Raw genomic sequence first — 23,786 nt, 5'->3', positions numbered from 1 at the left:
GGACTGGGATTGCCAGGTAGCAGACAGTATGCTCTTGGTTCATGTGTGTCATTGCATAAAATATTCCCAACAAACCTTGCGAGTTATCCCTCTTTGGGAAGTGAAGGAAGTTGTCTAAGAATCTCGGTAGCAGCCATGCCATCATCTACTCTGAGCTGCTCAGTGGCTATACTGCAGCCACCTCTTTGTCTCTCTCACCATGTGGGCTTGGATTTTTTACTGACTCCTCCAGGGTCAAGTCCCTTGGAAACAGCTCAGGGAAGGTAGGCAACAGAATGGCTGACTCAGTCTCTCCATCCTGGCAGTACCTTGCTGCAGCTGGCTATTGAGGGTGAATCACAGAAGCCATGAATAGATGGATCTTAAATTTAACTAGCTTCTTAGTATCTAGTGGTGAAGAGCAGGGGTGTCTGCTAAAAGAATTACCAAAGAACAAACTAAACCTTCTATAAAATAAGGGTGCACTTGTTTACTGTGAGCCTCTCCAGTGTAATCTGTGGCTAATTACAAGAGACAAGAAGAGCCTTAAAGCCTGGCTTTCAGTGTCCTCCCCTTTTGTTGTTGAGGGGTTTGGGCTTGATCTGTGTAGAACCACTGAGGATGGTTGTGGGAAGCAGCAGCTGTCACAGCAGCAGTGACAGGAGGCACATTTATCAATGGTGCACTAGAATCCCAGCATTCAGGGGCCTATGGTGGCCATTCATGATATCGAGTCTCTGAGGTGATCCACAAAGAGTGTTCTCAGAGAAATTCACAAATGGCTACCATGCGAAAATACAAAACAACAAAACAATGAAGTTTAGAAAGGGGAATATTATCTTACTACATACATGTGTTTGTCAGGGTTCAGTTCCCACAGACATGCAGGCTGACAGAATCTGTAGGGAAGAGCAGAAGCCCCTGTCTGAGGTGCTGCTCGGCTTCGTTCTTTTGGCCCTCACTAAGCACATGAGTTCTGCTGACCTTCCAAAGGGTGATGTGTTTTACTATTATAGATGTATACTATTATAAATGTTAATCCTATCTAAAAATATCTTCATAAGGACACCCAGTCTGCTGTTTGACTCAATACCTGGGCACTATGCCCTTGTTGGGTTGCCACAAAAAAATAAGACATTTGCCAAAATTCCACTTGACAGATGGCTGTTATTTTCCTAAGTCTCTGTTTCCTTACGTGTGGCATCTCCTTCCTGTTGGGTCACCACACACAGATTATCGTAGCACTCAGTCCTCTTAGCCTAACTCCTCATCCCAAGAACTGTGGACCCCAGAGTCCCCAACAGTTGCCAGGTTTTGTGTCATTTCCTTTTTCCTTCATACTCCTTAAATTTTAGAGGGGGTATCTGCCATCCTCTCTTGTTTCTTCTACAATCAGGTTTGGTTTGGGTTTTGGTTTGGTTTGGGTTTTTTTTTTTTTTTGAAGTTTTTTTGTTTTTTGGTTTTGTTGTTGTTTTTTAATGACAAAATGCCTGAGTAGAAGTAGCTGAAGGGAGGAAAGGCTTGTTTTAGCTTATGCCTGAGGATGTACAGTCCGTCAGTGCAGGGGAGCCAAGGCAGCAGGTGTCTGAGACAGCGGGCAGTCAGGAAGCAGGGGGAGATGGATGCTGCGCTCAGCTTGCTCTCTCCTCTCCACTGAGCCTTTACCCTGCCCATAGGATGGTGTTCCCACATGTAGGGTCTTCCCACCTCAACCTGATCCAGAAACGCCCTTAGAGACCTCCCCAGAGGTGTCCCTTGAGTGACTTTAGATCCTGTGAGGTCGACAGTCAGCATCAGCCATTGCAGCTCTTTATAATAACCTTTCACTGGTTATTATTTTTATTTTTTATTTTCCTGACCCCTTGTTGGACCCTTCTGACAGGGTGTGGTCACTAACAGCTGTGTCTCTGTGCATCTTGGGATGAGTTGAGGTGAGGTTTCAGTTTCTAGGATGGTCGCTACCTTGTATTCCTACTTACTGTGAAGGAAAAGGAAAACAACAGATATTCTGTCAAAAGACAAACAGGAACACCTGTCAGCAAACTGGGTGGCAGTGGGGGAGGGGTGCCTTTATCCGATAAAGTAGATCTTTGAAAACCAAGAATCAATATTATTCTTCATGTTAAAAGAACTGAATTCCAGGAACGTTTGGATGATGTCCAGATAAAACTAGTGTAAAGTTCAAAGTAAATAATAAGCAGCAGACAGAATCTTCTGTAAGGCAGGGTCATCAGAGCCCTGTAGGACTGAGCCATGTAGCACTAACATGGATAGGAAAATCAGCAATAAATTCAAAAGCGTTTGCTTGGGAAGTTAACGTGCTGAAGATGGCACTCCGATTCAGAGATGAGCAGTTACTGCATTTGATAACATGATAGTTCGTTCTGTTTTATAACATGGACAAAAAAGAGAAACATCTACATGTAAACTAATAGTAACTAGAAGAAGCAGAGTCAGAAGAGTCTTGTGAATGGAAGGCTGGGTGCTTGTGGGGAGACTGCTGAGTGGGGAAAGGGACCATCTCTAAAAGGAGAAGATGCTCACCTCAGGTGTGAAAAGCACTTGCCAATATGAAAGGGTCTAAGAAATGATTTTTGATTCAATTGAACAGTAAGCAGAAGGGTTGAATGGTAGGTCACAGAAGATGACGTGTGAACGACCAGTGAACAGCCCCAAAGGTGATAAATAGAAAGCATGCTGTGGATTTCCATCAGTCAGACCCGCTGGACTGAAGTGGTTGATAGCTCAGTTGTGACTGTACAGCAACTGCACCCATAGTCTTTGGACAGTCCAGTTCACAGCCTCTGTACTTGCAGCCTTGTTTCTGTGGCTGGCAGTTCTGTTGGGGAATATCGTCTCCAGTCATGAAATTTCTGTACAGAAGAATATGTTGCTTTTATAGTAACACCATGTGATAGGGAAAACCGAAAAGACTGAGATGAACAAAGTAAATTCCAGTCCTGTGTAAAAGACTTCTCTAGTTGTGTCTTGATGGCCACATGATTATGTGAACAGAACATTAGTGCTGTGTGATCTCGTTTGATTAAGGGGGCAGACTAAAAGAAAGGGTCTATGTCTGCCCCCCCTTTCTTTCGCATGAGTATAGAAAGTAAACTAAAAACAGCAAAATAGCTTTGGGACTAAGAGACTGGCGGTTGGGTTTGAAGGTGGGAAGCCTAGAAAACAATCGTTCACTTTTTTCCATTTTTTTTATACTGCTTAACCCATGGAAATAAGTCATGTTATTTCTACCATTTAAATTTACAATAATAAATTGTTTGGAAGTAAGACTCCTGGCTAAAATACTAAAGGTCATGTGACCAGATGAACTAAAGTAGCTCTTTTGAAAAAGAAAGCACTGAGTGAAATGAGTCCATCTCACGTTTCCCTGCTGTGAAGTGTAATGACGCTCTTTAAAACAGATCAGACCCCTCCCAGATTATCAGTAGTTAGAAAGTGTGAACTCTGTGCTTCACAACCTGCAGAGAAGGCCACTGGCTTCTACCCAACGCTGCGTTCCGCACCTCCTCCACCTTGTCCAGACCCTCCTAACCCCCTCAGTCCCGCCCCTCTGTGTCTGCAGTCTTCTTCCCCACTGTGTAATCAAGTCTCTTCTCTGTCCATGTCATCGTACAGTTTGGAAAGCGACATCTAATAGTCTTCACCATGAATTAACTCCCTGACTTCAGCTAACCTCCCTGGCTCAGCCTCCCACAACCTGATTCCCCTTTCCAGCCCCTGGAGTGCACACACAGCCTTTGTCTTCAGGCTCTGGCCACTGCTTATGACACCTGCTCTTTATTCAGTGTGGCATTTTAGTCCAAACCGGAGAGCTCTCAAGTCAAAGTGAGCCCCTCTGAAACATTCCCCCTCAAAGTTCTATGGAAAGACTCATTCACGTCCTCCTCTGCCTCCCTCTCAGCCTGAGGATTACAGTGGAACTCTTACGGAATTGTTTCCGTAATGAAGGATGAAGGAAGGAACACAGGAATAAACGTATAATGGGCAAAGGAATCAAGGGCCTTCCAGCCTGGTACCCTGTGTCCTTGTCTTTTTCTGGTCAAAATAAAAAAAATGTATTAGTAGTTTTGGTTTGCTTTTCTGTTGCTGTGATAAAAACACTCAGACCAAAAGCAATTTGGGAAGAAAAGGATTTATTTGTCTCACACCCCCCTGATCATGATCAGAGCAGGGACTGAAGCAGAAATCGTGGAGGACACTGGTGTGCTCACTGTCCTGCTTAGCTAGTCTTCCCCCACAGCCCAGGACTGCCTGCTTAGGAAGTGAGCTTCCTACAGTGTGCCAGTCCCTCCCACGACACTCAATTATAAGACAATCTCTTGCAGACCTGGCCACAGGCTAGTCTGATCTGCCCTATTCTTTGACTCTTCCCTCAGATGACTCTAGGCTGTGTCAAGTTGATGGCCAAAACTCACTAGGTAGGTGTAGTGCTCAGAGAACTGCCTTAGTTAAAGCCTTTAGCCACTGGAGAAGAAAGGAATGTAGGCTTTCAGGTACCTGATGACCTCAGTTGGGGGTATGGTTAGAGCAGCAGAAAGAACAGGAAATAGAGCATGGCTTGGCCTACTCAGGCGCTAGAAGAAGGGCCCAGGTTGTGGGAGAGTGAGCCATGAATTAAAACCATCCACCTCAAGCTGACAGTCCTGGCCCATCTATTTCCCCACATGTACATGGAAAGACCCACTAAGTTACGGTCTGGCACTTTAAATGTATGTCTGTGGGCTTAGATTTCTCTACACACAAAAAAAAATGTTAAAAATTTTGAAGTAGAATATTATATCTCAACAGAGTACCAGACTCCACCCACCACCCGTCCCTGCTGTGGGGGATGGTGTGGTACATAGCATGACATATGAGTGAAGGTCTGAGGACAACTTCACACCACCTTGTTTGAGATAAATCAGTCGTGTTCACCGATTCATAGTCGTGCTGGCTGGCCTGCAGTCTTCTGTAGTCATGCTGGCTGGCCTGCAGTCTTCTGGTAACTCTTCTGTTCCCATCTCCCATCTTTTGGTAGTTCCCATCTCCCATCTTTTGGTAGGGCCACCCTTGGGCTACAGATGTTTTTGTTTCTGTGTCTGGCTTTATGTGGGATCTGGGGACTTGGGTGGCGAGGCTTGCTTATACAGCAAGCGCTTTCCCTAGTCAGACACCGCACCAGTTCTTTCTTCACTCCTGAAAGGTAAGGCCAGCATGGTATTGTACCCTATAACCCCAGCACTTGAAGGCAGAATTAGGAGGATCCCTGCGAGTTCAAAGCCAGCCTCATCTACGTAGTAAATTCTTTGTACAGCGAGACTCTGTCTTAAGAAAAGAAAATTAATTTGGAAGCTTCCAGCAACACAAAATTGGTACTACAATGGGGGAAAGCCGAGTTTGCAGCAAGCTTCACAGATCTTCTGGGGGAGGACTGCTATAGAGGTAGCCATGCTGTCAGCGATGCACATGTACTCCAGCTGCTTCTGTGTCTCTGGCTAGGATTGAGGAAAGAGCCTGGTCATCAACTCAGTTCGAAAGGAGGCTGGCAGCTCAGCCACTGTGAACTGTTGTATATGCCTTGCGAATGCCTGGTAACCTGGCCCGAAGCCTTCCCTCGTGGCTGATGCCCTGTGCTGTGTCTTATGCAGCTGTGGCATCCCCATCCAGTTGTCAGAGGTGAGACTGCTGACCTTCTCATCTGGGGAGCTGACCGTGTTCCTCCCAGCAGAGGTGAAGGCAATAGGCACAGAGAAGGATCACGTCCTACCGCTGCAAGAGCTGACCATGCGCAGTCTCCACCGCACCTACCATGGGCTTTGGAAAGGTGAGTACGTGGGCGGGTCTTCTCTGCTGTCTGTCAGGAGACAAATACTTGGCCTTTCTCCTGTCTGTGTTGTTTTTTGTCTTTTTTAAACTCATGCCAGCATGCACATTTCACACTAAATTTGCCATCTTAATGAAGTTTAAAGTTTCCTGGAATTGAGTATGTGGTCTTCCTGTTTCAGCTCCCGTGAAGCTTGTCCTGTGGTCATACGCCACTGTGCAGGACTGGGGCTTTTCTTTAAGTTTTAATATTTTCAACATTGGTTCCTTTGGCATTCCCTGCAGACACACAGAAGCATTTATTAAAATGTGGTTTTCATTGCAAAGGACAGCAGTTCCCAGAGAAACTATAAGGTAGAAAACCTCCTGTGAAACTGTGTGTGGTTGACGTGAAAGGCTGACAGTGGGGAAAGAGCCAAAAATCTCCTCCAGAAGAGAGCTGGGCTTGACCTCTCTGTCTCCTGGGATCCAGCAACTGTAAGAAGAAATCCCAAAAACCTTTTGTCAGCTTTCGCAAGCAAGCCGATGCTTGTTTGGAAAGGGTCTAGATTGTACAGGCATTGTTCGGCACATATCAAAGGAAGCACGGAATGAAGCACTGGCTAGGGCTGGGGCTGAGCTCTCAGTAACAGAGCATGTACCCAGCCCCAAGACCTATCCCAGTGCCAAAAGAAAGGGCCGGAGAAAAGGAAGCAAGAATGAAGACGCAACCAACTGACCAGTACTGTAAACATGTGTGCTTATGTGTCTCTGTGTGTGTGTGTATGTGTGGGGTAGGGTACTCACAGAGGCCAGAAGAAGACATCACATTCCCCAACCACTTGACATGTGTGCTGGATCTCCAGGTTACCAAGTGCTCTTAACTACTGAACTACACACATGTTTTAAAGCTGCTAAATGCTTTGACTTTGCGTTTGGAGAGGGACCATGGAGTTCAACTAAAACAAAACTTTCCAGGAATATCTAGTTAGTCCAAAATTAAGCTGTTTCTTTTTTTAAATGCCCTCCTTTAATTCTTTTTTAAAAATGGAGGGGGAGTTAGTTCTCCCACCATGTGTGTTCCAAGATCAAACTAAGATCTCCAGGTTTGGCGGCAATCACCCTTATCTACTAAGCCATATTGCTGGCCTGTAAGCTGGTTTTTGTTTATCCTTTTTGTTTATACAGAACAGAAAAATTTAGTTATTTACTCATATAGAAATTATATTTTTCTAAGTGGATATTGATTATCTGGAAAGTTCTAAAAGACAGTTTCTATGTCCTTGCCAGGATTAGCTTGTAAACTTGAGATGTCACCTCAGTTTGAACATTCCTCCCTTCACTGCATGGCTAACGTAAGGATAAAAACTTGTCACAAGATTGCCTGGGTAACTGCAGTGGCTTCCTCTGGGTGTGTCCTCTGCGAGGCTCAGACTGGGCTGGGAAGACTGAACAAGTTTCCTTATTTTCTTCCCTTCCTCTTCGACTTCTAGCCTGTGATACTTTCATTCTCAGGCTCCCATCAGTGTTTAGTTGACAGAATGGCTGATGGCGCTGGGAGAGCTTAAGGCGGCTGCTGTGGGTCCCCAGACCTCCCCTCCCTTAGTCTCTGACTCAGGAAAGCCTGCTCTGCCGTTTTGATCCTTGTTCCTACAGACTATTTGATCTAATTCTTTCCTTGCCTCAGGACAGCTTCTAGCTGCTCATAAAAGAGTGGATTTTCATTTTCCTTTAGTATCAAAAATATAAAAACACCTTTCATTTCCTAATAATGTTAGATTTTTATTGAATGTCTATCAGATAACAGAATTTTCAACATGATGTACTTTTAACTATTTGAACTTCCTTGGTAACAAAGAGAAATTTCAAACGTCTAGTTTAAGGAAATAGGATTTTTCACTCATGTGCCTGATTTTTTCTCTTCTGTTTCAGATCTGAACTTTTTGTCTCCAATCTCATTACCCAAAAGTCTCCTGGAGCTGCTGCACTGCCCCCTGGGGCACTGTCACCGGTGTAGTGAGCCCATGTTTACCTTTGTCTACCCTAAGCTCTTCCCCTTGAGAGAGACGCCAATGGCAGGCCTGCACCAGAGGTAATGAAGCCTAAGTGGGCACTAGGGCTTCACTAGGGCCAGGGTGCAGCATGGGAATGAGGGGGTACATGGCGGGGATGCTGAGTCTGCAGCTTAAGGAAGCTCAATCAGTGGTTCTCAACCTGTGGGTTGGAACCCCGTGGGGTTTCAAATCACCCTCTTTCAAAGGGGTCATCTAAGACCATCAGAAAACACAATTTATAGGCTGATTCCTAACAATAACAAAATTACAGTTATGAAGTAGCAATGAAACGTTTTATGGGGGGAGGGGTGTCAGTACAACAGGAGGAACTGGATTAAAGAGTTGCAGCATTAGGAAGGTTGAGAACTCCATGGACTGAGTGAAACCTGTTCATTTTCACTACTGCAAGAGAGCCTGGCTACCGTCCCTAGTTTGGGTTTTGGGGAAGGCATGTGTGCAGAGCACAGATGCACAGGTGAGTGTGTTGTTCGCAGCAGCTCATTCCTTCTAATTCACCCTGCATGCAAGGGAGGGAGCCTTTGTATAAAGAGAGCCCAGCCTGGGTTCACCTGGCACAACTGGAAGTGTGTGGCCACACTGCGCATGAGCGCTGCATTGTGCTCTGAGTCTAACTCTTCCAACAGCATTCCCATACCACTCTGTATTTCTTGGCAGAGGGCTTTGCATTCATGGAGAATGTTCACTAAGTAAATTCCAGAGCCAAAACTGTTACTGAGAACAAGAAGGCCAGACAGTGAAGAGCGGAGCATTGGAAAAGTCCCCCGTGTGCTTGGCCTTGACTTACGGGCTTTCATGTTTGTCCCCCCCCCCTCCCTTTGAGACAGAGTCTGAAATTAGCTGTGAGTAGAGGATGGCCTCACCCTCCTACTCTGCTCACAAAACTCTGGGATTGCAGACACGCACCACCACGTCCAGCTTAAGTTTGGGTACTTAAAGCTAAGAAATTTAAGGAAGTATGCTCTCACTTGACAGTGGAGTTCAGTTGGGGAACTTTCCAAATGTGGGAGCTTCTCACTCCCTGTCAATGCCAGTGTGAGTTCCATTGCAGTCATTTTTGTATGAGATGGAATCTTGTTATGTAACAGCCCAGGTTGGCCGTAAACACGGACTTTGTGTCTCAGCCTCCTGAGGGACAGTGGTAATGGCATGCCCACAGCAGCCTTGGGATCACTTCCTGGAACCTGTCCCCTGCTCCTCTACTGCCCTTTCCTCCTCTTTTCCTCTTTCTCTTTCCCTTCTTTCCTTTCTCCCAGGGCTGGGAATAGAGCCCATGACCTTGTGGGCAAGGCATCCACCCAGCCCTGTTTCTGTTTCTTAATCTAAGTGGGATAAGAGATAGAAGGCAAAGGCTTTGCACTGACTGCCTGGGCAGCCTGCCAAGCTTCCCTGAGCCTGAAAATGGGGACAGAACAGTCTGCTTGTGGACTAGAGCTGTGGGTGACAGATGAGGAAGGCAAACGCCTGGCACATGGTCGCCATTCAGCAAATGGAGCCACCTTTCCTGGTCTCCGCCTGCCCCTCTCCCAAGCTCTGCTGCTTTCCCTTGCCCAAGTAATCCTGTTTGATACACTGTGGGTTCCAATTTCAACAATTTTGTATTTTTTAATGTCTTCTGTGAACTTCTTCATTTTGATGCTTGTTCTTGGGAAAAACAAACAAGCCCCCAGTTCAAACCTGTGCTGTTTGTTTTACTGCATAGTGTTCAACAGCTGTCCACACATATGACACTGTCTACCTGGACATGGACATAGTGTTCATGCTGTCCACACGTATGACACTGTCTACCTGGACATGGACATAGTGTTCAACGGCTGTCCACATATATGACACTCTACCTGGACATGGACATAGTGTTCATGCTGTCCACACATATGACACTGTCTACCTGGACATAGTAGCAGACCCCACAGCCTGAGGCTCAGACCCCAAGGTTGTCCTTCCCCTGTGGAAAACACTCAGAAGCCTCAGCTAGCTTGACCCATGCCTCTAACTAGTGGGTACAGTCAGGGCTCCCAGAATCCATTCTTTGGGTTCAGTTCATTTATTTGAACAGCTCGCAGAACCCAGGGAATATGTAAGCCACCTTATTGTAAAGAACATCACAAGAGTACACAGGCAGGGATGCTCAGAACAGTCCTGGGGGAGACGTGTGGCATACCCTCCCTTGGTGTGTCAGCCTCCCAGAATTCCCCTGCATTCACCTATCTGAGAGCTCCTGAACCTTGTCTTTAGGGTGTCGCCATGTGACATGATTGCTATAGACCAGGTATGGGGATCCAACAGGGCGTGTCTATCTCAGCATTCTTCTTGGCGTCTGTGTACACGTGTTATTCCCTTTGGGATATGTGCTGGACCCCTCTGCAATGAGGAGGGTCTTAAGACACATTGTGAAGTACTAGGGGCTGGGGCCACTTATAAGGAATTTGGGAGAGATAAAATCTACCCATAATGATTTCTAGGACACTTGAGATAAGAAAGACCAGCAAAAAAACACCCTGGAAACTTTACTTTTTTAAAAAAATAAACATTTTAAACTTACTCTTCTACAATTGCATGTGTGCGTGTGCATTGTACTTTGATAATATACTCTTCCTCCGTCATCTTAACCCTTCCCTCTACTTCTAACCCTTTATCTCCCCAGATCTTCCTATGCTAATGTCGTGTGTGTGTGTGTGTGTGTGTGTGTGTGTGTGTGTGTGTGTGTGTGTGTGAGAGAGACAGACAGACAGACAGACAGACAGACAGACAGGCAGTCAGTCAGACAGACAGACAAAAGACAGACAGTGTTTAATTAGAATTCCTTGTACGGACATGGGTGGGAGATTATTTCCTTGAGGGGCAACATAAAGGATGGTGCCTCCATCAACTTGATCTATGACACTCCTCCTCTCCAGTAAGTGACATCATTCCTCGGGGAGGTGTGAGGTTCCATAAGCTCCTTTCTATTGGTGATGGAATGTTGATGGGCTCCGTCCTGTGCAGGTTTAACCACCACTGCTGTGAGTTCATGGGTGTGATCACTTAGTGTTTCATAGCGGTCTTTCGGTCTTTCGTGTCCTCTGGTGCTTCAGTCTTTCCACAGTGCCCCATATAGGGCTTGACACTCAGCGTCTTACTCTCAATGCCTTGACCAACTCTAAGGCTCTGCTAACCATTTCCTGCTGGAAACAGGAGCTTCTCTGACCAAGGCTAAGAGCAACAGTGACCTATGGATATAAACCTATTTAGAGACAGTTTGACAGCACGTCACCTCCTCCATGGGTTCAGTTCATCTCCTAGGATGGCTCACAGCTCTGAGAAGCACTTCACTTATGTGGAGACTCCCGATGAGCAGCCAGGGGGAAGAATTGCAGAGGGCAGGCCATGTGGGAAGTGCACCTAACCACCATGCCCTCTGAGGTCCTCGGCCCTCTTGTACCACATCGTCCACTCTCTGGAAGCTCTCCAAACCCAGTTCTTTCCATTTCTAATGTACTTCATAGACGGAAGTGATGAAGTCATTGGCCACTGGGAACCAGCTCAGCTCAGCACTTAGGCTCTCCCAGATGACTGGTGATGGGGTAGGGCTGAAAGTAGGAACTGTGTAATTGTACACTGAGGGGCCAGCCAGGTTATCAGCATGCAGACAGTTCCAGAGGGTTTAGGATCATTGTCAGAAAAGGAACTGGAAGACCATGTGTAGTTCCAGAGTGTTACCCCCAAACATGTATTTCATACCTTTCTCACAAAATAACTCACTCCATTCCAATGTGTATAAAAGTTTTTGTTTCCTATAAGCCCACCTGGTCTCCATAGTCCTAGGATCGCAGACATGAGCCAACATGTCCACCCAGACACAGCCCATACACCTAAAGACACATGATTTTTGAAAGAGAACTCAAAAATAGGCACTGGAGAAAAGACAGCATCTTTAACAAATGGTCCTGGTCAAACTGCGTGGCTACATGTAGTAGAATGTAAATAGATCCATATTTATCACCCTACACAAAGCTCAACTCTAAAAGGATCAAGGACCTTAACATAGGGCTGCACACCCTGCATCTGATAGAAGACAGTGAGAAGTAAATAGCCTTGAACTCACTGGCACAGGAGAAGACTTTGTGAGCAGGCACTAAGAAGGACAGTAGAGGGGATTTCACGTCTGGTTAGCAAAGGACACCATCATTCAGGTGGTGGCAGGCTACAGAATGGGAGAAGAGCTTTATCAAGTATGTATCCAATGGGATTAATATCTACAATAAAAAAAAACTTTAAAAAACCCAATTTATGAAAGGGGATACAGCTAAACAGTCCCCAAGACGAGGAACAAATGGCTAAGAAACATTTAAACATTAAACGCCTTTGGCATCAACTCTTAAACGAACACATTCTTTCTTAAAAATTGTTTAAATTAGATATGAGCAAAACTTAGCTTATTACTCTTTCTAGGCAGAACTCTATCTGCAAACAGGACAGCAGACAGTGTCTCCATTCCTACTGTGTGATGAGGGGCAGGTAGAGGCAACACAGCATCTTTTGAGACAAGAGAACATTTGATGAAAAAAAGGATCCCAGGTTCTAACAAGCTGAAGCCCCAAAGGCTTCCATGCTCTGTCTTCTTGGGCCCCCGAGCAGGACGGCCCCACCCCTCAGGCTTGGTAAGCCAAAGAATTGAGACAGGCTGATTTTTTTTTTCTTCAGGCACAACATGCTTACAGCCAGATAGCTCACACGCCCATTCTGACCCATGAGACCCAAATGTCTTACAGTTCTCCTCCATCTTCCTCTTTTTTGACCTGTCCAAATCGAGAGCCACACAGTTTAACCAGGACCGTTTATTGAAGATGCTCTCTTTTCTCCAGTGTCTATATTTGACTTCTCTTTCAATTTGATCTCCTTAAGGAAGGTTTCCCCTCCACACCATCCATACTCAACATTTGGTTCAAGAAACCTGAGTTTTCTAAATCTTCAAGGTTTGCTTCATTTTTGGTTAACAAAATTCCCCTGCTTTCTTTCTCTCCCTTACACCTTACTGTAAGAGACAGCAAGTCAAGTGGTGCACTGGCACCTGGCTTAGAAACCACTGAGAAGTCGCTTCATTCTTACCTCTAAGTTCTGCTTTCTGTCTCAGAGAATGTGACTCAGTCAAGGCAGAGAGCAGTCCATGGTCTCCAGGGCCATGTTGTTATGTCATGGGGAGTTAGTTCACTCAACACTTGTGTCTGCCAGCATTGTGTTCAAGGCACCTCTGCATCCCTAAGATAATAAAAATGCCCTCTGTAGCCCCCATCTTTCCTCACCACATCCTCCTTGTTTCTGTCAGTAGCAGTTTCAAGCAGAATAGGCTTTTTCTCTCATGTACTTCAAAGCCTTCTAGCCTCTGTTAGCCAGTGTGGGTGCCATTTCCACATTCCTGTATTACAGCAAGCCATCCCTTTACTGGAGCAGGTTCTCAAGAGATTCTCATTTTTCCTCCCAGATTGAGAGAGAAAGGTTGACTGATTTCAAGGACAGTTGTGAGGGCCACTACTCAGACCTGCATGGTGGGACTCGGTGCTTCAGAGTAGCAGCCCAAGGTCAGACAGGGTCTGTGTCTTGGGGAGAATGTCTTCTATAGCTTTGCTCTTAAGATTAGTTGAAAGAGGCTTACCTATTGTATGGGAGGGAGTGATCTTAACTCAGAGTCTATTAATTTAAATATTAATCACATCTTTAAAACAGCAACATTGAGACGGATTTGCCCGAACAATGGGGCCCATAGCCTAAGCAATTTGCCATAAAAGCAGCTGTCACCAGCTTTAAAAGTTCTCACTTAAATCACCAGGATACTTGAAACAACTGCCTGTGTGGTTCTTCCATAAATGCTTCGTTAAGTTTTACATAGCAGACAGTACAAAGTACATTTGAGTTTGTGTGGCTAACAGCTCTGCTTTTGTGCAGCTGGGCCCTGGGGGTGCAGTGCAAAGACCCAGAGCCAGGAGCGCCAGTTTTGGAGATGAATGGTCGCCTGCAATCCATTTCTTCACACTGTGTGACAGTCTCAGGTGCCTCCTTGTCCAGCTACTGCTAAGCTGAATCATATGCCTCAGCACATGGTCCAGCATATCTGTAATCTGCGTCTTACTAGAGCAGAGTCTCATGATGGAGCTGGAATTTGAACCCTAGCAGTCAGGCTCCATCCCTGCATTTCAGTCACTACGTTGTACACTGAGAATACTGTTGGAATGGCATTCGAAAATTCAAAACTAATATAGTTGCTCATAATCGTTTGAGCAAGATGTTTTTGAAATATATATGTATAGCCAGAGCCAGGCACGATGGCACATGCCTTTCGTCCCAGCACTTGGGAGACAAAGGCAGATCTCTGAGTTCAAGGGCAGCCTGAACTACAGAGTGAATTCCAGAATAACCAGGGCTGTAACAGAGAGAAACCCTATCTTGGAAGAAAGAAAAGAAAAGAAATACACATGTGTATATCTGTGTGCATTCACGTGCATATGATTTCAGCACACTCACTGAAAAGCTGGAAAGATGTCAGTGCAACCATTTTTGTGATAGACTTGGAAGGAGGGAGGAATTGGGAATATGAAGTCTGAGGTACCTAACAGCTCTGTGTTCCTTCAAAAAATACCGGAGGCAGCGTGTTCTATAAAGAAAGGTTTATTCTGCTCATAGTTACAGAGACTCAAGAGCATGGAGCCAGCATCTGGTCAGCTGTGGTGACACCTCAGGAACACAAGGACATGTGACGAGACCAGAGAAGGGGAAGGTGTGGCAGAAGCCCGGCTCACCCCTTCCTTCGTATTCCAAAGCCAGCAGATCAGACTCATTCCCATGATAGGTGTTGTCTTAGTCAGTGTTCCATTGCTCTGAAGAGACCATGACTATAGCAGTTTCCTGTAATGGAAAGCATTTAATTCGGGCATGAGTACATTTCGAGTTTTAGTTCTTTATTGTCATGGCAGATGTGTGGAAGCACCAGGCAGACATGGTACTGGACAGGCAGCTGAGAGTTCTGTATCAGCTTCTGCAGGCAGTAGGAAGAGACAGTGGGCCTGGCTTGAGCATTTGAAATCCCAAAGTCCATTTCCATAACACCTTCCAACAAGGCCACACCTCCTAATTCCTATCAAGTAGTCACTCCCTAAGACCAGGCGTTCAAGTATATGAGCCAATGGGGGCCATTCATAGTCATCCCACCATAAGTGTCATCCATTTATGACATTGACGCTTCCAGGGCCCTACACCTCATGACAGCCCCATTTCTTAAAGGTTCTGCCAAACATGGCGACATACTGGCAACCACACTACCAGGAATTAACTTCTGAGGACAAGCGACAGCCAGGACGTGGTTAGCACACTTGCATTTTTACATTTCAACCCTGTATGCACACAGGGGGTTGTTTTACAGTTCTAAAACAAACAAACAAACAAACAAAACCCAAAATGTACGTGCATATGTCGATACCTGGGTTCACATGTGCTAGACATGGATGTGCACGACCAAGCACAATTTTGTGAAGTTGGTTCTCCCGTCTTTACATGGGCTCCAGGAGTCAAATTCAGGTTTGGAGTCTGGCATAGCAAGTGCCTTTATCTGCTGAGGCATCTTTCTGGCCCTAGCAAAAAATTCCTAATTAACCAGAATGTTTTAGGATGTGTTGCATAAAAGTATATGTGCTGTCAACTGATTTCTGTTAATCTGAGCATGAACATTTGTGTTTATGGGCATGTATAATATTACATAAACAACTATATCTATAGAAAGCTTTGTCATGGCTTACCAAAGAAGATAGAATTTTTTTTTTAAAAAATGATAAATCAATTTAGGAATTGAACCTTAATTGCTAAAACATTAGTAGGCCACTGATTTCTTGTAAGAAATACTTTGTTTGTCTCAGAAGGCACATGCTTGCATATATTGACTTGTGCACACCAGGGGGGCCTGTGGGAAGAATTAGTACAATGACTGTTCAGGCCGCTGTCAGTCTTTTAGTGACACTCTGGTCCTTGCAGGGAGCCTTAGTCTTTGCTGCAGTGACTACTTGAGCGCTGTGGGTATGAGGTCATTGCACCTTGGGACCAGGGCCTGTTGGTTAGAAGATTTTCAGAACACTGCCACACTTCTTCCTCCCTCCTCCCTCTTGACAGTGGTTTACGTTTTAATGATCTCTTCCAGATAGTTCTTTCCTGGTGTGGTCTCCTGTCAGATGTTTCACATTTCCTTGCCCTTTCTTTTATTCATATTACTTCCTTCTAGAAAACCAAGTCATATCAGAAATACATTGTTTGCATGGATGTTCAGGATTTTTTCCTCTAAGAGAAGCCTATTTATTGACACCTTCAAGGTAACTTAGGCTATGTCCCTTAAGAAAAATACTCTCCTAAATATATATGTTTGTTTGGCTTTTATTTTCCCCTAGTATCATGATGGAACCCAGAACTTCCCATGTGCTAGGCAAGTACTGGGCCACTGCGCTCTACCCCTGCCCTCCTTTCATTTCAGGTCTCATAAGTTGCCCAAACTGGCCTTGGACTTGCTGTTCCCTGCCTTCACCTCCTGGATAGCTGGGAACACAGGCCTGTGTCACTGCCTTGCAGGCGTTCTGTTTCTTTTGCCTTATTCAAAAAGTACTGATAGACCACCTACTGTGTGCTGCGCTCTGTATGGGAATCTACTGGAACTATGTCATCTAATTCTTCCTGCTCCCGGAGTCAGGGGCAGCCTCTGGTTCTGCACAGGATCTTCCCATGAGAAAGTTGCTGTGGCATAAATGTGACAGTACACGATGCACTGTTAGGTGACTCTTCCACAAGTTATGTGCGTGGGACTTCATTCTATCAGCTCGTGTAAATATTATGCTTCTTTTGGCTTGAATTTCTGTAATGAGTCAAAGATATGCTTTTTATTTTTAATCAGCAAACACATTACCAGAGAAAACCCCACATTTCTCACGATGCTTGTGGGCTCTCATCTGTGCCTGCAGCATTGTGACTCGTCCCGCAAGGAATCGTCACAGTTCTGTATTTTAACACTTGCTCAATGCTCTTTCTTCTGCCTCAGCTGTAAACACACAGACTCTAAGTATGCGCCATGCCTCATGGGCTTCGTAGAACTTGTCAGCAGCCTTTCCTAGATGAAGCTATTGCTTAGTTTACTTTCTCCCCTGAAGCCGTCAAGCCTCTAGGGCCACAGTGAGCACACACTCAGTAGACTTGTGACAACTCGACCATCCACACAATACACAGACACAGCCAGTTGCCACAGAAGCCTCTCAGAAACAGAAAAGTGTGCAGCCGTGCTGCCTCCTTGTAGCACAGATAGAACACCTCCAGGCCACTCATCCAACCAGCAGGCCCTCAGACTTCCCTTCTTTTACTTAGAAGCTCAACTGTTAGGAGCACACTGGTTCCAGTGTTAATGTTAGTATCCTTGCTATGAAGGAGATGACTTCCTGTAATTATCATTAAAACCAAGGCCAAGGACGGGGGCATTGCCCCAGCAGATGTGTGTGCTCCAGAGTCATGCCATCCCTCAGCTTCTGAGCACCTACACTCACATGTTCACACCCACATACAAACACACACAGACAAGTAAAGTTAAAGTAAATCAGAAGAGGGAGAGGCCACTTTTGTCTGCTAGTTCTCCAAAATGCATTATACACTTAAGATCTTTTGTGTCTAAAGCCATTTTACTTGTGACTTATACAAATGTATAGATCCCAATGTCTAATAACAATAACTATGACTAGAGTTCTGACTTTAGGAACTGAGAAAGGTAGAAACATAGCTCAGCACCAGAGTGCTTGCCTAGCGTGTGAGTCCCTTTCAAAACAAAAAATTACAAGCAATTTTCCATTGCTAGCCAACAGAACACTTCTATCATTTCCTGCACTAAGAAAACCAATTCCAGCCAGGCATGGTGGTTCAGGACCAGGGAGTAGCTGAGGCAGAGGATTGCAAATCCAGCATCTTTCTGGGCTGTTGAGTGAGTTCAAGGCCAGCCTGGAAAATATAGACAAAAGACCATGTCTCGAAGTAGAAAGTAAAAGCTGGAAACACGATCAGTGGCAGAGCATGTACTTCCTACGTGTGCCATGCTCTAAATTCAGCTCCTGGGACCATGGGAGGGGAGCCCAGCAAAAAAAGACAGGTGTGTTTAATTTAGTTGTTTTTGTTTTGTTTTTGTGAGGCAAAGTCCATCTGTCTGTCTGTCTGTCTGTCTGTCTTTCTGTGTTTTTCTTTCTGTCTCTGTCTCTTGATTTCTCAAGACAGGATCTTTCTGTGTAGCCTTGGCTGTCCTGGAACTTACTTCGTAGACCAGGCTGGCTTTGAACTCCGAGATCTGCCTTCCTGTGCCTCTTGAGTACTGGTATTACAGGTAGCTCATGCTAACCTGAAACTTATTCTGTAGCCCAGGCTAGCACTGAACTTGTAACGGTGCCACCTGCCCTTTAAGGTGGGTTTTCTACCTCAATTAGTTTACTCTAGAAAAATCTCTGCCACGCCCAGGGGTTTGTTTCCATGATGATTCTAAATCCTGCCGATCAACCGTCGAGGTCAGCCTTCTCAGTTACAAGTACACTCTGGAAGCTTTTCTAGGATTCTGGTCGGTTTCATTGTCTGCCTTTCCACCAGGACCCCGCCGCAGCTGCAATAGGCCTGGCACAAGCAGAGTGGACAGCTTAGTTCACTCTTCTCTTGGAAGTTGTTTAGGTCATTCTTGGGTCTAAGTTTTTGTTCCTAGTTTTTGCTCTTTAGCTTATTCTTGGGTCTGGTTGGTTGGTTGGTCGGTTGTGTCCCAAAACCCCTTTTTAGACTTTCTATGAGAATTACATGTAGCCCAGAGATCAATTTGCTCAGGACTGATGTCTGCAATACTGGATTTACTGATGAGTGTGCTATGTCTCCACTGACCAAGGCTTTCCTTCTTTCTTTTATCAGCAACTGATGAGTGTCAGCATTCAGATGCTGAAATGCTTCGTTTATGCCCAGAGGTTTGGGTTTCCTTCTGTAGTCACAAATGGTATTTTTATTTCAATTTTCCTGTGTTCATAGTTAGTATAAAGAAATAGTTTGTTTTTGCAACTGTCTTATTGCTGTTGCTTACTAGGTTTGGGGGTACTTTTTGTAGATTACATGGTATTTTCTGCATGCCACATGCCAATAAATAGTATCTTCCTTCTTGTTTGCATTTTTTCTTGTTCTATTGCAGAGGTTAGAATTTCTTCCACTCTGCTGTGGTTTGAGAGTAAATTCTTCTTTTCTCATCTGTCGTTTTAAGGGAACATCGCTTGCTTTTTCATTGCCAAGGAGAATGGTAATAGCATTTAGGGTGAAAAGTGTATTTTGTCAGATGCTTTGTCTCCCTGTCTCCCTCCCCTCTTCCCTCTCTCCCCTCCCTCCCTCCCTTCCTTCTCTCCCTTCCTCCCTCTCTCCCCTCCCTCTTTATTTTACTTTGTATATTATGGCATATATATATATATATATACATATATATATATATATATATGCATCACAAACATGCCTGTTGGATCCACCATGTAGGTGCTGGGAATTGAAACCAGGTCTTTCTGTAAGAGCAACAGTGCTCTTAACCTCTGAGTCATCTGTCTGGTCCTTTCTTTAGAGGTCCAGGTCTTATTCTGTAACCCTGGCTGGCCTAGAGCTCACTACGTAGACCAAGCTAGCCTTTCATGATGGTTGTCCTGTCGTATCCTCTCAGTTATAGCTTCTCAGCTCGAAGCACTACTCCCAGCCTAAATGCTCTGTATAAGTATTATTAAGATCATATGATTCTCCTTTTTCAGTTTGTTGACACATTGATAGAGTCATATAGTCAGCCACCTTATATGCCCAAAGTGGCTCTCTCGCTTGATCTCTATGTACAGTTTTATTTTATCCTTTTTGATATTACTTGTTGAGTACTTTTAATCTATTCTCATGACAGATATTAGTCTACAATATTCTTGGGCTTGGGTTTTGGTCATTTGGTTTCTGTTTGACTTGAAAGTCAAGCGAATACGATCCTTATAAGTTGGGAACTGTTCTTTTCTGTAAAGAAATTATATTAAAGCCTTACTGGTCTTTAACTGTTAGGATTTAACTGTTAGGATCTGGGAAACCCATTTGGTAATTAAATTACAAATACAGCCTCTTTGGTGGTCATAGGTTCCGTGGGCTGTCTACTTCGTTTTGGCAGAGTTGAATTTTGGTCATTTGTGTTCTTCAAGATAACGATCTTCTAGGCCGACAAGTTTATGTATTCAAAAATGTTCATACTGTCCTTTATGCTTCTTTGTGGTGCTACGAGTCTTGAGTGTTGGTGATGATGGGTTCTACCCCAATAGATAGACTAGGCACTTCCTTTTCAGGCAGCCACCCTACATGTGACTTTGAAACCTTTTTATGTAAGAGAACATCAATGTTCTTAGGAGATAAGGGATTGGGTTCCAGCATGAAGGGATCTCTAGAGGCTCAAGACTCTCAGATTAGTTCTGCCCAAAGCCTTACGTTTCTGTCCTCATCAACCCGAGCCTCTGCCTTGCCTAAAGACCTTTATGTGGTCATTGTCCCAGAGCTGAGCAGTGATAGATTACAGGTACGTCAACTGGAGTTGGGGTCCCCAGCACCAACATATACCAACCTGTCTGTGATTCTAGTGCAGGAATTGGAAATGTGATCCCAGAGCAAGCCAGAACTCCTGCCTCATTATACAGGACAGGAAGCATCTGGCCCCCCACATTTATGCACACACATGCACATTCAAACAGGCACCCACACTACACGCACTTACACATATGAAAAATCAAGATACCTTTATCTGGTACATGATTTGCTATCTCTATATTTGGGCTTTAGCCATGTCTTTCGGCTCGTGAGAAAATGATTCATTAAGGGTCTCCATCGAAATTCTCTCACCGTGTCTTGAACTGAGATTGGAAGAAGCTAAGCATATCTGAGTTTCGGTTGCTTAGTTTGGTTGGGTTTAATTCTGTTCAATCAGAATTGGCCATCTCGCCCCACAGACCTTGAACACCATGATGTTGTAGCTTTTGAGTGTTCCAACTCCTTGCTCCTTTCCATCCGACATTTTGAGAGCATGTGATCAACAGTGCAGCTTCCAAGGAGAAAGGCAGAGATAAGGCAGTCAGCACAAGCAGGCCTGTGAAAACAGGAAACCACTCTTCCCACACCAGACGATGGTCCTCTGGGTGGGAAGGAGACCCTCTGAGAGCCTGTGTTGTCCAGAGTACGTGAGGAGCCCCAGGGAACTCTTGACTCACCCTACAAAGGTGCCCAAGCAGGAGAAGGGCTTCTCCATTATGTAAGGGATTTGTAAGCATTCTGAAATTATTCTGTGAGCACTCTGTGAATGTGTTAGGATAAAGTCCTTCAGATGGTAGGTAGTACTTAAGCTCTGCAGAATGTATGTTTTATAGCTAAATTGGTGGTGCTTTTCATTTTCTTTTTATGTTTTGTTGTTGTTGTTGTTGTTGTTGTTGTTGTTGTTGTTGTTCTGAGAGAGGGTCTGACTCTGGAACTCATAGCAAACCTCCTGCCTCAGCCTCCAGGTACTGGAAATGTAGATGTGAAAAATTATTCTTAGCTGTGATTTTTATAATGTACTTCATATTCTTTGCCCTGTAGAAGATGAAAACGCTTAGCTGTTGTGACAGAGATGGTTGTCACCAAACCCCACTAATGGAGGGAGCACACATGCTCACACTTGCCTTACCTGCAGCCTGGGCTCGATTGAAAATGGCATCTTACTGTTTCTACAATGCAATCTGCTATTCATTCTAGTCACTTGTTTTGACAAAGAAGTGTCTCCAGTCGGAAGAGCCAGAGGCTTCACTCCTGAGTAACAGCACTCCTCTCTCCCTCTGTCTCCCCCAACCCCCAGGAGGACAAGTATTGGCTTCGTGGCCTACTGCTGCTCCGCCCAGTGTCTGCGGACTTTTAACCTGCTGTGTTGACAAACACTCGGAGCCTTAGGAGCACTGCCAGCTCAGCCACTGCAGCTGCCTGCCATCGCCCAGTGTGCGGCCGCCGGGCCAGGAGAGTCCAGCAAGGCAGGACAGACCCTTCCTGTCCTGTCCAGAGGAGAGGCATGCTGAACTCTCTGGAAATGTCTTGATTGGCCTTCACCTTTCCCTCAAGTTGGAATATATCCTGCCCCAAATTAAGGACGTTTTGTCTTCTGTGTCTTTCTTTTTATGTGAGAGTGTCTCATATATAAACTTAGCCAGATGAGCTTCCCCCCATCTAATTTAAAGCAAGCTGCAGTTCCCTAAAGAACTCTTAATCTGATAATAGAACCAAATTAACTGTTGGATGACATACCTTTGGTGATGATCCTCTGCCTTTCCCCAGAGGATGATTTTCCCTTGAGATTATTCTCTGTAGCTTCCGCATTGGAAACTTGTCAGCTTCTAGAGTCTCTGCAGCCCCTATGGCCTCAGCAGCCAGCACAGCAGGAGAGGGAGCCGGGGCTGGCACAGTCAGGCTCCTGCAGAGGGACAGCTGGCTCCAGAGCACACCCTCTGGAAAGTTCCTGTCTTATTTCTAAGTTTTGCAACCTATGAAGACATTTTTTGAGAGAGATTTAAAAACAAAAATGTAATTAAATATACTTTTGTTCTAAACTACTACTACAGAAAAAGACATTTTGAAATGTCTGAGATTTTCTTAGCAAAATTGGAAACGTTGAGGCTTCTAATCCTCTGCTTAGTGGGGCTTAGTGGTATTTACCTGGTACCACCAATGAAATTGCCTTCATTTTCTCAGACTTCTCCCTAGGGAAACAAGGAATGAACGGGTCCACATGAGTTTCCTTTGCCAGAGAGATGAGCTCTCTGGGGGACATCTGATTTGCTCTCCTTTGAAGGGATGCTGCTGTAATCTGCTTTACTTTCAGGAGTCCGTTAGCTTGCTGTGGAGTGAGTGCTGCTTTTGGGGGTGAAAGTTCTATGTTTACTGCTATGATTTATGTAAGACAAGACTGAAAGGAGAATCAAGAAGGGTTACTAGGTGGAAAAACTATTTTCCAAAACTTTGGTTGGTGACATTTTGTTAGCCAGCCTAACTGTAATTCTAGGTTCTAACCGTGCCAAAAATCCTACATAGTTACTGACAAGTGTGTGATCTCTTTGCAGTCACACCACCTGCTGCCCGAAAAGCAGTCTCTCCAAGTAATGGCAGAGGCAGAAAGCGGCCATGCATGCCATGGTTGCCACTGTCCCTACTTCTTCCTGTCCCTTTCACAACTTCTCTGTTCAGCCTTAATATTTCAAAGGCCTACAGTATAATAGGAACTGAGCATCTGGATCAAACGTACCTCTTCTTTCATCCTTCGGAATAATGGAAGTTTCAGCACAACCCTACATGTACATAAGCTGGAAGCAGGAAAATGTGACCTGACACTTCACATATGTGTTTGACTTAAAGGAACGTCAGTGAAATACAGGGCTGCGTCTTTGTTTCACCCTCGACCATCTTATGTCTTAAGTGGAGCTGTGAAATGTCACCCTGATACTCAGGAATTCTCAATGAGAGGTGTGGGATACTTTTGTTCTAACTTGTTTAAATTCTTAATAAAGTGTTTACACTCCAGGTGTCTCTCCTCCTGTTACTGCAGCGTACTGAACACCAGCAGGCCTGGGCACACGACCTCTAGGCTGCCACTCTCAACTTACGGGTACAGCACCTGGGCTTAATTGATGAGAAGTAGAACTCACACAGTGGCTTCTCTGGTGCCGTTCCTCATGGACACTGCCCCGTATCCCTGATGTCATGTTAATCGTTTGCTGTGAAAAGCTGCTATCACTGTGGGAATCCTGCCTGTATGCTGTGTACTCCAGAGGTGTGCTTTTGGGAAAAAAGCAAGACTTGTATCTTCTTCCCTCTCTCTCCCTTCCTCTCCTTCCTCCCTCCCCCTCCCTTCCCTGG

At 45.0% G+C, this 23,786-nt stretch overlaps 1 protein-coding gene and 1 long non-coding RNA gene across 7 annotated transcripts in view; one reads left to right on the top strand and one right to left on the bottom strand.

Moving 5' to 3' along the window:
* The window catches only part of Lrrc28 (leucine rich repeat containing 28), a 118,003-nt gene extending 94,553 nt beyond the window's left edge, over positions 1-23,450 (top strand). For 3 of the 5 annotated variants that reach the window (XM_087569735.1, XM_087569746.1, XM_087569747.1), the window contains 3 exons: positions 5,628-5,803; positions 7,714-7,873; positions 21,742-23,450. In XM_087569735.1, the coding sequence (XP_087425861.1) occupies positions 5,628-5,803; positions 7,714-7,873; positions 21,742-21,814 (409 nt within the window). In that variant the 3' untranslated portion in view covers positions 21,815-23,450. 5 annotated transcript variants of the gene reach the window in all.
* Positions 14,480-22,270, bottom strand: LOC147996838 (uncharacterized). Of its 2 annotated transcripts, none has more exons than XR_015651678.1 (5): positions 22,182-22,270; positions 20,757-20,955; positions 16,486-16,716; positions 15,304-15,454; positions 14,480-14,732 (listed from the first exon to the last, which is right to left on the bottom strand). It is a non-coding gene; the product is annotated as an uncharacterized LOC147996838 (long non-coding RNA). The 2 variants fall into 2 exon arrangements; XR_015651679.1 differs by having other exon boundaries at positions 20,866-20,955.
* Positions 23,451-23,786: the final 336 nt, after the last annotated feature.

The sequence above is a fragment of the Rattus norvegicus genome, chromosome 1 (genome assembly GCF_021556685.1).
Source record: "Rattus norvegicus strain SHRSP/BbbUtx chromosome 1, alternate assembly SHRSP_T2T, whole genome shotgun sequence".
NCBI classification, from domain to species: Eukaryota; Metazoa; Chordata; class Mammalia; order Rodentia; family Muridae; genus Rattus; species Rattus norvegicus.
The sequence above is the reverse complement of the archived record's forward strand: the minus strand, read 5'-3'. Positions and strand labels throughout refer to the sequence as shown.